This window comes from Schistocerca cancellata, chromosome 10 (assembly GCF_023864275.1).
Source record: "Schistocerca cancellata isolate TAMUIC-IGC-003103 chromosome 10, iqSchCanc2.1, whole genome shotgun sequence".
Taxonomy (NCBI): Eukaryota; Metazoa; Arthropoda; class Insecta; order Orthoptera; family Acrididae; genus Schistocerca; species Schistocerca cancellata.
The window spans coordinates 20,645,849-20,663,515 of record NC_064635.1 but is presented as its reverse complement, the minus strand read 5'-3'; the positions used below and the strand labels follow the sequence as shown (position 1 = coordinate 20,663,515).

The 17,667-nt window shown below is 41.4% G+C and overlaps 1 protein-coding gene across 1 annotated transcript in view; it reads left to right on the top strand.

Annotated features, from left to right (window-relative positions):
* The window catches only part of LOC126106811 (uncharacterized), a 125,160-nt gene that overhangs the window by 4,537 nt on the left and 102,956 nt on the right, over positions 1 to 17,667 (top strand). Inside the window, exons 2-3 of the mRNA XM_049913205.1 lie at positions 5,665 to 5,759; positions 6,061 to 6,120. Of these exons, the coding sequence (XP_049769162.1) occupies positions 5,677 to 5,759; positions 6,061 to 6,120 (143 nt within the window). The 5' untranslated portion in view covers positions 5,665 to 5,676. The remainder of the gene's footprint in view (positions 1 to 5,664; positions 5,760 to 6,060; positions 6,121 to 17,667) is intronic.

The window sequence follows — 17,667 nt, the reverse complement described above, 5'->3', positions numbered from 1 at the left end:
CGATCTTACAACCCCTTGATGTCTGGATGCGGTTCCCCCTTCATTCCAGTCTGGATTTAGAGTGCACCATTCTGCAGATGACCACCTTATCAACCCACGTCATGAAGGGTGTTCCTCAGAAATACCAGACTGGCAGTGTGTTTAGATTTGAAGAATGCCTAAGACACCTACTAGAGAACTGGTATCCTCCATATCTTTACGTGTGGGGCTTCTGTGGCTGCAGCCCCATTTACTCAGGACTTTTTAAAACACGAGTTTTGAAGGTATGTGTTTGTTCTGCCTTGTCGGACATCTTTATCCGAGAAAGCTGTGTGCCTGGGGGTTCTGTCCAGAGTGTTGTCCTCTTTGCTATTATGCCCTGCCTCCTGCCGGCAGTCTCTGGCTACCTTTTCGATGACGATTTGCCATCTATAGCAGTTCTCCACAAACTCCTCTCCTTGAGTGGTGTCTTCAGCAATCTGTCTTTACTTGTGGAGCATCGCCAATGGCTTTTGCACTTCTGCTGACAAAACCGTTTGTATGAATTTCTGGCAGTGAAACTGTTTTCTTCCACAGTCTTTAGGTCTTGGGCCTGTTGCTCTTCTGTTTGTTGAAACACGGTCCTCCCATGTCTCTTACCTGGCAGCCCACTTTATGCAGTCCCTCAATGTCCTACATGTCCTCAGTGGTACTTCCTGGTAAGTTGATAGGACCACCCTCCTGTTTGTACAGGTACCTTCTCTGTTCGAAACTAGACTATGGGTTTTTCGTGTATCCATTCCTCTTACACTGTCTTAATACTATCCACCATTGTGGCATCTCTTTGGCCACTGGCACCTTTTACAGTAGTCTAGTTAAGAGTCTGGATGCAGAAACTGCTGAACTACTGCTATCATACTGCCATGACTTTCTACTCACAAGGGAACCTCTCCATTGCACCCCCCCTCAGATTTAGTTATAAGTTGGCGCAGTGGATAAGCCTTGAAAACTGAACACAGATCAATCGAGAAAACAGGAAGTTGTATGGAACTATGAAAAAATAAGCAAAATATACAAACTGAGTAGTCAATGCGCAAGATAGATACCATAAAGGATAGTCCGAGCTCCGGAGTGCCGTGGTCCTGTGGTTAGCGTGAGCAGCTGCAGAACGAAAGGTCCTTGGATCAAGTCTTCCCTCGAGTGAAACATTTTCTTTATTTTCGTGAAGTTGTGATCTGTCCGTTCGTTCATTGACGTCTCTGTTCACTGTAATAAGTTTAGTGTCTGTGTTTTGCGACCGCACTGCAAAACCGTGCGATTAGTAGACGAAAGGACGTGCCTCTCCAATGGGAACCGAAAACATTTGATCGCAAGGTCATAGGTCAACCGGTTCCTCCACAGGAAAACGCGTCTGATATATTCTATACGACACTGGTGACAGCATGTGCATCAGATGACAGGAATATGTTGTTGACCCACCTAACGTGTACACTTGGCGAATGGGTAAAAAGATTCTACTACCATGCCCGATTTAGGTTTTCTTGTGGATGTGATAATCACTCCCAAGAAAGTGATGAAAACGTAAGAGTTTGTCACATAAACTGCAACAACTTAATGCATCAGTTTCACAGCCGCACAGTTTTCCCTGTGCTCTGTCAAAACATATGTTTTTAACGTTTTCAAATTTTTCCGTGTGTAGACCATCAAATCCTGCTATGTCCAAGCAAATCTGAACATGGCTTGGGATTTTGGAGAGTGGAGTTGATTATGTGTGAGTGCCTGAACTTCGATAATTGTCTGAAAATAAAAAAATGAAACTTTTCACTCGAGGGGAGACTTGAACCAAGGACCTTTTGTTCCACAGCTGCTCACACTAACCACGGGACCACGGCGCTCCTGAGCTCACATTATCATGGATGTTGCCCATGTTGCGCATGGGCTACTCAGTTTGTATATTTTCCTTATTTTTTCATAGTTCCACACAACTTCTTCCTGTTTTCTCGATTGATCTGTGTTCAGTTTTTCAAGGCCTATCCACTGTGCCAACTTATGACTAAATCTGAGGGGGTGCGATGGAGAGGTTCCCTTGTCAGCAGGTACCCATGCCATTTGTCTACCATGTATGGCCACCTATCCTATACCCCCTCCTTTGAGGACTCCTTTGATCGCCAGTATGGAGTGTCCCTCATATGTTACCTCCTGGAGTTCACTTTTGGTTGTTACTCTGACAGCTTAACTTCACGCTACCTGCCACTTTCCTGAGGGTGTGAACCCTTCACCACTGTGGCTTCGTGTGGTGGCCCATGTTCACCTTGTCCCTCATTCGCTTTCTAAGGAGACTACTCCAGCCTCACTCTATTGCTTTGTTTCGTGACATTAACATAGAACTTCGCGATACTACCTTTGTGTACACTGATGGCTCTCGGACTGTGGTGTCTGGTGTGCCTTAGTCATTGGCACCGACGTTTCTCGGTAATGGCTTCTGGAACTCTGCTCAGTATTTACAGCAGAGCTCTTTGCCGTGCATCAGGCCCCACAGTATACAGGGTGTTACAAAAAGAAGTCTGAGAGTATTTTGCCTGTATCATACATCTTGCTCGCCAGATGGTAGAGTTTCGTCAGGACTGGCTCTCCCAAGGCTGTCAGTAGTTCTAATGGAATATTGTCTACTCCGGGGGGGCCTTGTTTTGACTCAGGTCTTTCAGTACTCTGTCACTCTCTTCACGCAGTATCATATCTCCCATTTCATCTTCATCTACATCTTCTTCCATTTCCATAATATTGTCCTCAAGTACATTGCCCTTGTATAGACCCTCTATACAGGGTGTTACAAAAAGGTACAGCCAAACTTTCAGGAAACATTCCTCACACACAAAGAAAGAAAATGTCATGTGGACATGTGTTCGGAAACACTTAATTTCCATGTTAGAGCTCATTTTAGTTCCGTCAGTATGTACTGTACTTCCTCGATTCACCGCCAAGTTGGCCCAATTGAAGGAAGGTAATGTTGACTTCGGTGCTTGTGTTGACATGCGGCTCATTGCTCTACAGTACTAGCATCGAGCACATCAGTACTTAGCATTAACAGGTTAGTGTTCATCACGAACGTGGTTTTGCAGTCAGTGCAATGTTTACTAATGCGTAGTTGGCAGATGCCCATTTGATGTATGGATTAGCACAGGGCAATAGCCATGGCGTGGTACGTTTGTATCGAGACAGATTTCCAGAATGAAGGTGTCCCGACGGGAAGACGTTCGAAGCAACTGATTGGCGTCTTAGGGAGCACGGAACATTCCAGCCTATGACTCACGACTGGGGAAGACCTAGAATGATGACACCTGCAATGGATGAGGCAATTCTTCGTGCAGTTGACGATAACCCTAATGTCAGCGTCAGAGAAGTTGCTGCTGTACATGGTAACGTTGACTACATCACTGCATGGAGAGTGCTATGGGAGAACCAGTTGTTTCCGTACAATGTACAGTGTGTGCAGGCACTATCAGCAGCTGATTGGCCTCCACGTGTACACTTCTGTGAATGGCTCATTCATCCAACAATGTGTCAATCCTCATTTCAGTGCAAATGTTATCTTTACGGATGAGGCTTCATTCCAACGTGATCAAATTGTAAATTTTCACAATCAACATGTGTGGGCTGACGAGAATCCACATGCAATTGTGCAATCACGTCATCAACATAATTTTCTGTGAACGTTTGGGCAGACATTGTTGGTGATGTCTCGATTGGGCCCCATGTTCTTCCACCTACGCTCAATGGAGCACGTTATCATGATTGCATACGGGATACTGTACCTGTGCTGCTAGTACATGTGCCTTTACAAGTACGACACATGTGGTTCATGCACGATGGAGCTCCTGCACATTTTAGTTGAAGTGTTTGTACGCTTCTCAACAACAGATTCGATGACCAATGGATTGGTAGAGGCGGACCAATTCCATGGCCTCCACGCTCTCCTGACCTCAACCCTCTTGACTTTCATTTATGGGGGCATTTGAAACCTCTTGTCTACACAACCCTGGTACCAAATGTAGATACTCTTCCTGCTCATATTGTGGACGGCTGTGATACAATACGCCATTTTCCATGGCTGCATCAGTGCATCAGGGATTCCATGCGATGCGGGGTGGATGCATGTATCCTCACTAACGGAGGACATTTTGAACATTTCCTGTAACAAAGTGTTTGAAGTCATGCTGGTACGTTCTGTTGCTGTGTGTTTCCATTCCATGATTAATGTGATTTGAAGAGAAGTAATAAAATGAGCTCTAACATGGAAAGTAAGTGTTTCTGGACACATGTCCACAACATATTTTCTTTCTTTGTGTGTGAGGAATGTTTCCTGAAAGTTTGGCCGTACCTTTTTGTAACACCCTGTATACAGTGACACATGCTTTTCAATTTCATCATCTACTCGCTCAGTGCCCTTCAGAGCCTCTGGCTGTACAGTGTCCATCCCTTAGTGCAATGGGTCCAGGGAAGTGGACACTTGATCACTCTTGATGGAACCACTGTGAAGTTTATTTGGGTTCCTGGTTGTGTCGGTCTGATGGGAAACGAGGCTGCTGATGCTGCTGCCAAGGCTGCAGTCCTCGTTCCTCAGCTCGCTAATTCTTTCATGCCCTCTGATCGTCACTGGTTTGCCGTCTGTCAACAGATGGTGTCACTTTGGCATCAGCACTGGTTTTCCCTTCATGGGAGCAAGCTCTAGGGAATTAAACCTCTCCCACCAGCTTGGATGACCTCCTCTCAGCCCTCTTGTTGCGAGGAGATTGTTCTAGCTAGGTTGTGTATTGGGCACTGTTTTTTTAGCCTTCACCATCAGTTAAGTAGTGCTCCAGTGCTCTCCCACTTTGTGCTCATTGCCATCAATCTTTGATGGTTCACCATTTCCCAATTGACTGCCTTTTTTAACCACTTGCATTCTCATTTATGTTTCCCGTATGAGTACCCGGTGATTTTAGCAAGGGCGGTTGACGGTGTTTTACTTTTTATCCAATGTAGCAATATGGTGGAGGACATTTAATCTTTAGTTCAGGACTTTCATTTCTCTGTGGAATATTTTTTGGACATTTTTAGGTGTCTTTCCTTCTGTCAATTGGGCTCAATGTGTGGATGTTTTTAACTCATTTTTTTCTTTGTGTTCTATGGTTTTAACATGGGTGCATATGACCATAGTTGTTTTTGCACCCTAAAACAAAAGGAGACCACTGTGATTTCACCACATATTGAACCACCATAGCAAATGCTTGTGCCGAGCCTCCAGGCCATCAAAATATGTACTCAGTCTAACTTGGATCATGCATCTTCCCCCATTCCACATATGGACAGTGTGCTTTATGCTCACTAGGCCTACATTATTTTACACACACACACACACACACACACACACACACACACACACACACACCACATTAAACTAAAAATGAACTTTCCTATTAATTTCTTTCGAGAAAGTATATGAATTCCAGCTGACTTTGTGGTCACAACTAACACTATTTTCTGATCGTGATCTAACTTAATATTGCAATGAGCAAGTGATTCCAGTTGTCAAGAAACTTGTACACACATAATGTTGTGTGCTGCTTTGTGCTCCAGTTTTGCAGTCACCTGTTACATGATTGAGATTAGTTATTGCAGAGAGACTGATGGCCTTGACAAGTAATATTTCATTTGTATTATTTGCAGTGTCATCATAAAATGCAGCAGCAGAATGAAAGGCCAGCCCAAGAAGTGCATCATCAAGATTATATTTTGAACCCAGGAACAGTAAACATTGTCAGGTAGCTTTTTCTGTAAACTTAGCATGTTCTTTACCTACTTACTGTAACAGTTAAAGGGTTGGTGGCATAGATGAAGATAAATGGAAAGCACAGTTTGACTACTGCAGGGAATAAAAGTTGGAAACATACAGTGTTAAGAAGCTAAAGACTAATAGCTTTCTGATAAATTGACACCTTCTTTTAAAATGTTTTCTGAGGCAAATGAAATCATAAAATTGTTTGTGGCTTCCTTTTGTAAGTTTAATGTTGTGGTATTTCTGGTATTAAACTGTCTAAAAACTGCTAATGTGCAACTTTCCAGGCTGCAGCCAGTGGCAGATCCTACAACGTGGCAGAATGCGCCAGGCCACCAATTTGTAAGGTACAGTACCTTCATAAGACAAGTAGGATTAGTGAGACATGGTACAAGGCCAATTTGATGGAAAGCTTTGTTTGACAACCTTTTTTTTTTTTGCGTATCTATGACTGCATCTCCTGTTCCATCCTGGATTTTTCATTGTGTGAATGCAGTCATTTCAGCAATGAGGGTACATAATGCAGAGGGGTAGCCTTTAGACACCAAGGAATTGCATTAGTATTGAATAGTGATTTCAGTCCATGCATCATACCAGAATGTTGCAAAAAATTGCAATTTTTCAGCAGGTCATATCTTGGATTCTACTGATAGGAGTTGAGGTGTAAAATGTTTTGGATAGCCCTTGAGTTAGTGTTCATTCTTATACCTATAATAACAGGCATACTGTAGCTGCCCTACAGTACTGGGTCAGGTTTGAAACATTACACTCTTCCTACACTCCACCTCCCTGGGTACACAACTCTTCTGTAGATATGTGCGTGGCGAGCATGAGACCCTGTGCTATTGCAGCAATCTTTCTGTTCTGCGCTGCATACCTTTCCTTTCCGCATCCCTCTCCCACTCTTTAGGAGTATGTTTTATGCGTACATTCAGAGCTGGACACTTGTGACTGTAAGACATGATTCCTCTTCTTTCTCTATACAGGAAAGTCTCTGCCCTCCTCTTCCTTGATTCTTCTCTTTACCCTCTTCTCCACTGTGGCATTTGAGAATTCTTCTCTTCTTTCCTTTTCTTTGTTCCTCCCTTCCCTCTTTCTTTCCTCCATGTGCTTGTCTGAAGGCTGATCCATGCATTCCCACATGTAGCTGGCGAAGGGGTAATGCATGATTCTTAGCCCTGGGTAGACAAGTAGGACACATATATATTCCCTGGTAAAGACCTGTCTCAGGAAAGGGTGATTATCCGAGCAGGTACCTTCCAAATGTGCTGATTGGTCTGTCAGTTTCTTGGGAGGCGTGACCTGAGGGGTGGACAATCACCTAAGGTGGGAGTGCACTCAGAGGCCCCCACTAGGAAGGAGTGTGCCATTGGAGACACTGGTAATTGTGGGGGATACTTCCGCAATTGTTTCTTCTACTTCTGCCCACAAGAGAAAGCTAGACGAGTCTCAGCCTTGGACAATTCTTTCATCAGTGCCAAAGTTCCTAGTTATTTCTCAGTCTGACGAAGGTGAAGACTTCTCCAGTCAACCCTTTCATTATTCAGAAAGGTGTCAACGCAATTGCAGGTCCTGTAAAGTCTTGCTCCCAGTTATGAAATAGCAACTTGTTGCTAGAGACACAGTGCCTTCCAGGCACATAAATTGCTTTGAACTACACTGCTACACTCCTTCCCTGTCTGGGTGGAAGCGCACAACACTTTAAACTTATTGTGCGGGGTGGTTTATTCTAGATCACTTGACACATTATCCAATGAGAACATTCAAAATTATCTGTCCAATCAGAGTGTAACGGCCGTACAGTCATGAAAAGGGTTCAGAAGGAATTGGTACTGACCCGCACTTTCATCTTGATGTCCAACAGAGTTCAGCTTCCATCGAATATTAAAGCAGGATATGAAATAATTTCAGTTTGCCCTTACATACCCAACCCTATGCATTGCTATTTGAGTCAGCAATCATACCAGCCAGTCATGTATTTTTAAAGATGAAGGAATCATTCAGGAAATCTGAGTGAAGCCAAAGGTGTCTACCTTTTTTGCTGCTCGTAACTTATTTGCAAGTAGAAAGCCCACTGTGCGCCCAGTGGGTAAATATAATACTGTCCTCACCTCTCCTCGACCTACTAAGGAGGTAGCCATGCAGACTTGCAACCTCCCATTTAGTGCCACGGTCGTCAGATTGTCCAGGCCAAAGATTGCCTGTTCAACCACTGCACTATCACCCGCTCACTCTAAGCCTCAACCTTCATCAGCTCCTGCTAAATCACGGGCCCCAAAATCGGATGCCCAGGCTTCCAAAAATGAGCCTACTTGTGAAGATTTTTATGTACCCAGACCTCACAACCATTGACTCCTCCCTCATCTCTGTCCTGCTTCCAAGAAGACTTGTAAAAACAAAGTTCCTCTCCTTCTCTGCCATGGCGTGTGTCTTCTACAGCGTCACCCAGTGGTAGCTGCCCTCGGCTGTCTTCAGTGTCGCTGAGATGCACTGCTGGCAACCGATCAACCGGCTGATCACTGGTGGCAGGAGCTGCCCCTGAATAACCTATGGATCAGGATCTTCTGCCTCTGGCTGAATGCCATTCCACACTGCTGGCTCTCAGCAGTCATAGTTGACAGTAACCGTGGTGAGATTTTCCCTTTTCTGTCCACCCTATGTCATTGGAATATCTGTGGAATTTGCTCCAACTGGGATGAATCGTCAATCCTCTGATGCTACTCCCTGGTCGTCGTCTGTCTTCAGGAAACAAAGCTATGCCCCTATGATCACTTTGTCTTCCCTCATTTCCAATCAGTTCTGTTTGATCTCCCCTCTGTTGATCGTACTCTGGCACACGGGTGACTTACATTATCCACAGCAGTGGCAAGAGCTGATCTCCATCTCCTTGGTGAGCTCCCTCCTCCCCTCCCCCTGCCCCCATTTGCTGGTTGAGTACTTCAATGCCCACCATCCGCATTGGTGATCTCTCCATCCTTGTCAGAGAGGCTTCCTATTGTTTGACCTCTTCCACGAAGTGGATCTTGTTTGCCTCAACACTGGGGAACCTACATTTTTGTCTGCCTCCATGGCAACCTACCCTCATTTGCACCTTTGTCAGTACTGTTCAGCTAGCTCGGCTTTTGAAATGGTTTGCCCTTGCTGATACACACTTCAGTGACTGTTTTCCATGTTTCCTTTGATTACAGCCACAACTGCTTTCTATGTGCCCATGACACTGGAAGTTTTCTTAAGCTGATTGGACACCTTTCCTCTCTAGCAACATTTGATGACCGTCAATTTCCTAGCATCGGTGATCAGGAAACTCACGTTACAGAAGTTATTCTTACAGCTGCGGGATGTTTAATACCTCGTATCTCCCATTCGTGCCCCCCACCACACAGTTCCTTGGTGGAATGAGGTGTGCCATGACACGTGAGCAGAGATGTGCTCTTTGCGTTTTCTGCCATCATCCTATGTTGGCCAACTAACTGTATCTGCTATAAGCAGTTACATGCATGTTGCCATCACATCATCTGTGATAGCAAGAAGGCAAGCTGAGACTTCTTTACCAGCCCCTTTAATACCCTCACTCAATCATGTGTAGATTGGAGTAGAATTTGACAGTTATTCGGCACATCCAGTTTCTCCCAGATCTCTCGGTTAACTGTCGTGCAAGATAGCTTAATGGATCCAATTGCAATTTCTAACTCATTGGGTCAACACTTTGCTGAAATTTCGAGCTCTTCTAATTACCTGCCAGCCTTTCTCCTGAATAAATGGGCAGCAGTGTGACCTCTTGCTTTCTTCTCTCAAAATTCTGAAAAGTATAATACTGTTTTTTTCTATGCAGAAACTCCAACACGCGCTCTTTTCATCTCGCTCTTCCATCCCAGAACCAGATTGCGTCCATGTCCAAATGTTGCTGTATTTGTAATGCCGTAGTCTACGTTACCTCCTTTGCCTTTATAATCGAATTTGGACAGACAGTACCATTCCCAGAAAATGGCAGGAAGCGATCGTCATTCCTATTCCAAAACCTGGAAAGGACAAACGTCTTGCCTCTAGCTGTTGCCCCATCCCTCTCTCGAGTAGTGTATGTAAGGTTTTGGAATGTATTGTAAATTACCATTTAGGCTGGTGGCTGGAGTCCTGAAACCTTCTAACCACTGCCCAATGCAGTTTCCGAAAGCATTGTTCTGCAGTAGACCATCTTTTTCCTATGTCCACTTATATCGTGAAAAATTTTCTCAGGAAATGCCAAACAGTAGCTGTACTTTCTTGATCTGGAGAGGGCATATGATACCTGTTGGAAGACAGTGACTAATAAGCCTTTTTATGTGGTTGTTTTTACCCTGGTCTTTTGACTATTCTTTGTACTTCAGAATGTTTTTGCTCTTTAACTTTCTAACATTTTTTGTCACCTTTGTTGCTCTTTAAATTCTGGTTCCCAGTTTTGGATTTGACATTCACTTCCCAAATTTTACGGACGTGCAGGTTGTATGGGACAGGATGCCTAACTATGGTGCATTGACTCTCGACTCTCCACTACTATCTTTTGCACTTAATCTCAAGGAGATCTATCTTTGTATCTGTAATCAGTGTGGTAGTCAGTTCATCATGGTGGGGTTGTCAGCCCCCCCCCCCCCATCACACACACACACACACACACACACACACACACACACACACACACACACACACACACACACACACACACACACACACAACACTGGGAGACTTCAGTCCTGAGACTGGATTGATGCAGCTCTCCATGCTACTATATCCTGTGCAAGCTTCATCTCCCAGTACCTACTGCAGCCTACATCCCTCTAAATCTGAATGGTGTATTCATCTCCTGGTCTCCCTCTACGATTTTTACCCTCTATACTGCCCTCCAATACTAAATTGATGATCCCTTGATGCCTCAGAACATGTCCTACCAACCGATCCCTTCTAGTCAAGTTGTGCCACAAACTTCTTTTCTCCCCAGTCCTGTTCAATACTTCCTCATTAGTTATGTGATCTATCCATCTAATCTTTAGCATTCTTCTGTAGCACCACATTTCGAAAGATTCTATTCTCTTCTTGTCCAAAATATTTATCATCCACGTTTCACTTCCATACATTGCCACACTCCATACAAATACCTTCAGAAACCACTTCCTGACACTTAAATCTATACTCGATGTTAACAAATTTCTTTTCTTCAGAAATGCTTTCCTTGCCATTGCCAGTCTACATTTTATATCCTCTCTTCTTCGACCATCATCAGTTATTTTGCTCCCCAAATAGCAAAACTCCTTTACTACTTTAAGTATCTCATTTCCTAATCTAATTCCCTCAGCATCATCTGACTTAATTCGACTACATTCCATTATCCTTGTTTTGCTTTTGTTGATGTTCATCTTATACCCTCCTTTGAAGACACTGTCCATTGCGTTCAGCTGCTCTTCAAAGTCCTTTGCTGTCTCTGACAGAATTACAATGTCATCGGCGAACCTCAGTTTTTATTTCCTCTCCATGGACTTTAATACCTACTCCGAATTTTTCTTTTGTTTCCTTCACTGCTTGCTCAATATAGACATTAATAACATCGGGGATAGGTTACAACCCTGTCCCACTCCCTTCCCAACCACTGCTTTCCTGTCATGTCCTTTGACTGTTACACCTGCCATTTGGTTTCTGTACAAATTGTAAATAGCCTTTCGCTCCCTGTATTTTACCCCTGCCACCTTCAGAATTTGAAAGAGAGTATTCCAGTCAACGTTGTCAAAAGCCTTCTCTAAGTCTACAAATGTTAGAAACATAGGTTTGCGTTTCCTTAATCTAGCTTCTAAGATAAGTCGTAAGGTCAGTATTGCCTCACGTGTTCCAATATTTCTACGGAATCCAAACTGATCTTCCCCAAGGTCCGCTTCTACTAGTTTCTCCATTTGTCTGTAAAGAATTTGTGTTGGTATTTTGCAGCCATGACTTACTAAACTGATAGTTCAGTAATTTTCACATCTGTCAACACCTGCTTTCTTTGTGATTGGAATTATTACATTCTTCTTGAAGTTTGAATGTATTTCACCTGTCCCATACATCTTGCTCATGGGGTGATAGTTTTGTCAGGACTGGCTCTCCCAAGGCTGTCAGTAGTTCTAATGGAATGTTGTCTACTCCCGGGGCCTTGTTTCGACTTACGTCTTTCAGTGCTCTATAAAATTCTTCACGCAGTATCATATTTCCCATTTCATCTTCATCTAAATCCTCTTCCATTTCCATAACATTGTCCTATCCACTTTAGGTTACCAAAACTCTGAGCAGTGGCTGCTGTGGCAGGTGGCCTTTGCCTTGGTGGGTTGGCTCTCATGGGGATAGCCTCAGCTAGGAGTGGCATCAGGGCAGATGATCCACAGTGAAACGGATCGAACGTAATGGTAACTGTGCCAATATGCTGTCTCTACAGTCAGGAACAGTGATTTTAATGCAGAGGTTTAAAATCCTGTACTATTTCTGTCTTGGACTGTGCCTCTATTAAGAAGAGTGCCAGGTAAGAAGAAATGAAAGTGGATAGTTTACTGAGTTCTTGGTTTGTTCTCAAACTGATGGTGAGTCTTTCACTAGAATGGAGCTGTGGTTTTTCGTTGATGATTGGTTTGGGGAGGTTGCTGCAATAGAGAACATGAGGAATGGATCTTTGCTAGTCAAAACATTGACCACCAACTAATTGCAGGTACTTCAGCCCTGTGTCAAGACAGCAGGAATGTCACCATTTCTCCTCATAACACGCTCAATAGAATTAAAGATGTTATCTTCCATTGGGGGATAATGGTACAAACTGACGAAGAGCTGCGTACTAATCTGGTGTGACCTGGTGTCTATTTTGTTTGCTGCATCCAGAGGGGCCCAAGGACAACAGTGGACACTGGACCTTTTTCATTGTTTATAGGTGTGACATCAGGCCTTATGTTCCTCCTCTGATAAGTGCCAAAGGTTCAGATGTGTGCAGTGTGAATGGAATGACAAGATTTCTGATGTGAAGAAACAGCACACCAGTTGCATTAATTGTTTTTTAAAAAACAATGCGACTAGTATGCTATTTCTTCATAAACATTCCTCAAAAATAGTTGCTGAAAATGGTGGACAAAGATCTAAATGACAAAATTGGTTGTTGCGATGACATGGAGAAATGCTGATGTAATCAGCATTCTGTGGTACCAACAGAAACTGATTCCATGACACAATTTTGACACTACAACTGGTAGGTTGCTGATGTTGGCAGAAATGAAAGTGGGTAAATCTAGCTGAAGTGTTACAGACAAATCAGATATGCGACAAAACCAAATGATGGGCCCATCAGACACCTTATATTGTCAGTTACATGCAGTTACCATTGTCAGCAAAGTGATTATTGACTAGCATGAATGTGTAACTTTTTCTTTAAATTCTTGCTCTAAAGGGGAAGGCAGGCTACTAGCTTGTTGATTTTTACAGAATGTCTAATAATCAATACATAAATATGCAGCTCTAAAAGTGGCAGTGTATTTACAGTGTGCAGCTGATACTTTTATAGGCAGGTACGTCGATATTTTCTCTGCTGATACATATACTTTTTTTACGATATATCAAGATTTGGTAATGATATTTTTTAAATTTTGTTGCATTGGGGTCCCGGTATTTTTAAAAATATTAAGTCCTGGTTCCAGTAGTTCAGATGAAATGGCTTTCCTTTGAATCTTGGGGTTTGTGGAATGTTTGGCAACTGTTGAGTTCATTATTTGTGCAGACTAGCGCATCACATCTGCATTATTTGCCATGTTGGGTAGCAATGGCTAAAACAGGATGCCCCTAAAGGGGCTGATAGTGGAGCTCAGTTTCTGCACTTTCTGATGCTTTAACTCTGTTTACCCACATCACAACAGTACCCTGATCATATGGATCATTACCATACACTGCAAACAATTATTTACAGAAATTACCCACAGTTACTTCTTCCGCAACCAAGAATTCAGTTGCAGTGCATCACTTGTTAAGTGTCTTGTATAGAGGCCATTTTAATGGTTCACTTCGTCTATGCTATCTGGTGAAATTGTTCAAAACTTCGCACATGTGCCGAAGAAATGTCCAGTTTTGCTTTCATTAAAATATAAACTTAACTTCTTCCCAGTTTTCATTGTTGTAATGGAACTTAGTTGGTCCTTGGCATAATGTGGGGTAACTCTGCTGGAGCAAGGAGTCTTTCTTTGGGAGGAAAAAGCTATTCAGTGCGTGTGTGACCTAATGGCCAACACCCCTTACAAAATGCATTTCATCAATAACAAAATGTGTATTTCACACTTTTATGCATGCCAAGAACAGTTGGGATAAAACATGATACTTTGACCAATATTCACTCTTACAGAACTAGGAGCAGGAACTCGAGCAGTTCCTGGTGCTGACTTACAAAATGCACAAAAATTTCCTGCATGCAGGCAAGACTTTTTTTTTTAACAAATTACCCAGGGGGATGAGGCAGTTGAAAAGTGGTTCAGAAAAGCTGTAGAATCTGGGCTCTAATAAAAATCTTTCATGCTGTTGATGAATTTTTAAATGCTGATAAAAGTGATTTGGTAATTCAATTATAAACGCTCCATCCTTATCATGAAGTTTGTGTAGAACCATTTTGTATACTGCAATTAAATGTTTAACAAGCATTGTAATTATACAGCTGTATACAGTGCAATACAACCTCCATTTAAACAGGCATGGCATGTATCAGGATGTCTACATCCCAGGAAATCCAGGTTAATTTTCACTTAAATTTTTGTAGTATTGACTGGTAAGAACTGATATTCCAACAAAGAATTTTTCTTCAGCCCACTACACAGAGAAAATAACATCAAAATAACTTTAGTTGCAAAGAAAGTATGCTGTTCACAACAAAAATAATGCAAATAAAATTGACTGCCTACTGTAGTGTCCGGGGCTTTACAATGAAGACGATGCAATGCTTCCTAACAAACTGCTTAAGATGAGAATGACATCACTATTGTTAACACTGCTAAAGGGCCCCACAGATGAGTGACAGATTGCATTGATCGATTGCAGGGGTGACCAGTCACTTCATAGATCACACATTGTGATGAAACAAGCTGGGATAATTTTAATTCCTCTTTTGTTTTGCCATCTGCCTCCTTAAATCCGTTTTGTTACTTTTAACTATTTACTATTAGCATACGTGAATATAATCTGCATTTTCATGAACGACAAAGATTGGCCCTCAGTTTTAAAGAATATAACACCAGATCAAATTTTGTGCTTAGTTTTATGTAATTGATTTTCTAATTTATTTTGAATATTGCTAGTTAGTATCTTTCATTATAGGGTGAAATCAGTAATTGTTTCGTAACTTAAGTTTTATTGCTGACACATAAACAAATATAAATTCTGTACCAATTGGAAGATGAAATATAAGTAATTTTAAAGTATTTATTTGGCTCTATTCGGAAATGTTAGCAAAGCCAGCCCTTAATTAATTCCAAAGTAATTAAGTTTGTCAAATATTGTTTGTGTAACTGTATATATTAATTTCGTGATTTAAACAAATAATTTGGACTAATTCTTGTAGTAGAAGAAACTGTTAAAAAGACAGAATTTTTTGATGTAGTCAGTTAATTCAATGAGTTATGTTTTAATTGTAATTTCTGTAAATTAAACTTCGAACAATGTGTAGTTGCAGCACCTATTATTGTGATATAGAGCCCGATTTTTGGTCATGAGATAGTCAGTCCATGGCAGAGTTTGAAGAGTAATCTGTGCTGGTTAAAACAACAATGTTTTAAATTAACTGTGGAGTAAATGTTAAACAATTAGGCCCTGTGCAAAAACAGTAACAGTGTTTGCTCTATATGTACCTGATTATTCTTCAAGAACTGTGAAATTTGTGGTTATGTTTTTACTGCTTGTAGATGTTGAACAGAAAACATTTTATCAGTATGTGGAGGTTCGCCTGCACACTATTAATGAGGCTTATGGAAAGTTGTGAACAGCAAGAAGTAAGACTGTGAAGCGTATCTGTAGACTACATTATTTACTGTAGTCAGTGTCCAAATTACAAACTCCATGTTTTCAGCCATTGTAGCAATGCAGTACATAGACACAGAGTACTGCAACTGAAGAAATAAAAGCAGGTGGAACCGCTACAACATGTGTGGGCAAATCCCAGGCAAACTGATGTACTGCATGGGATTTGTGCATGCAGTGTGGTTGCTTGGCTAGTAGAAGTGTGTGGCAATGTGTCAGTGACTTGTTTCTCTATTCATTAAGTGTGGTTGTGCAGTTTTGTTTCATTATGCTTTGCTTTTCCCACAGTGAGTAAGAAATTTACGTTAGAATTTAAAGTTATCCAGGGACTACGAACTACTCTGAGAAGTGAAGTGGAAGCTGGAGCTGTCATTTATATTAAGAAGTAATACAAAATACACCCACCAATTTTGTATTAACATTTTGAAGCTTGTGCTACAGAAGCAGAATTGACGTGAAGTTCATAGTTGTGATACAGTGGGCTCCCTCTTATGATTTTAAGTTATGAAATAATTATATGCATTATCAAAGTTTAACTTCCAAACAGAATGTCGTAATGACTACTGTAATATTAAGAGGACATTTTAATTTAAATGTTGAGACAAGTCTATTATACAGTTATACTCGCATCTCTTGTTTCATATATCTCCTTCATATAATTTGACGAGTTACGGTATTCAGTAGTGCTGCTGTTAACACCTCTACAAGTGCATACAGTAAATTTTGTAAATACTACCAATTAAATAAGTCTAATATATAAAAAGGAACTGAGGACTAATAAACGTAAAATGAATTGTATTGGCACACTCGAAAGATGTACACAACCAATGTGGTGTAAGTGAAAACTTTAATGTATTTTGTAAAGGAACCTACAGTTGACAAGAAAAGCATGTCAAAAAAGTTTAATTATTATAAATTATAATTTATTTTAAATTTGTTTTGAAAGTATTCCTGGGATACAGAAATCAGCTACAACTGCTACTAGATACGGCAGTTCATTTTCCGTAGCAGAACTTCTTAGCAGTGACATTCATAATACTGACTGATATTGCAAATTGCTAAGCAAATTGTTCATGTGTGGGGTGTCATGGTGAATGACCAGTCACAGGTGACACAGCATTTGATGGATTGCTATGATCTGCCACTCATGTGTGGAGCCTTTAATAGGTTGCAGGGAAAATATTGTAAATGGTGGTTGATTTGAGAACTGTTACTTTCAAAGTAAATTTCCTTTTACCCAAGATGAATTAAGTGTGAGAATGTGCAATGATTTTTTTTAAATTTCAGTGTGTTTGACTCTCATTCAAAACTTAACACTTTGAAGACCAGCCACATAGAAAAAATTTGGACCCAGACCAGCCAGCCATTCAAGCCATTATTTAAAATTTTACTGGCACATTTGTGTTTCATATCTTAAAGGGTAACATGCTAAAAAAAGATAAATATTATATGTGAAAGCTTAGCTTTTTGTAGCTATACTCTATACTAATTTAAACCATTAACTTTTCCAATTTGTGTGTTAACACTATTTGACACTGGTGTTGGTTTTTGCTGACTAAATCGCATGCTGTCACAGACTGGAGAATAAGCTAAGATTTGCTGACAAAAGCGCATCAAAAACTCAATTTCAATGATTTTGGAAGCTACCTTGCTGTATTTGGTCAAATTCATAGTGATACAGAAATATGCAGTGCACATGTTGTTGTGAGTCAAAGATCTTTCCCAAAATGCATTGTTTTTTTTTGCTGAGTTTAGTTTAAGTGCCAGGAACTTCAGTGCTGGTGTGTGAAACCTTTACTATTCAAAGGACTGACAAGCTTCACAGCTGAGGGGAATTATATTGTCAATTAACATGGAAAAAGCAT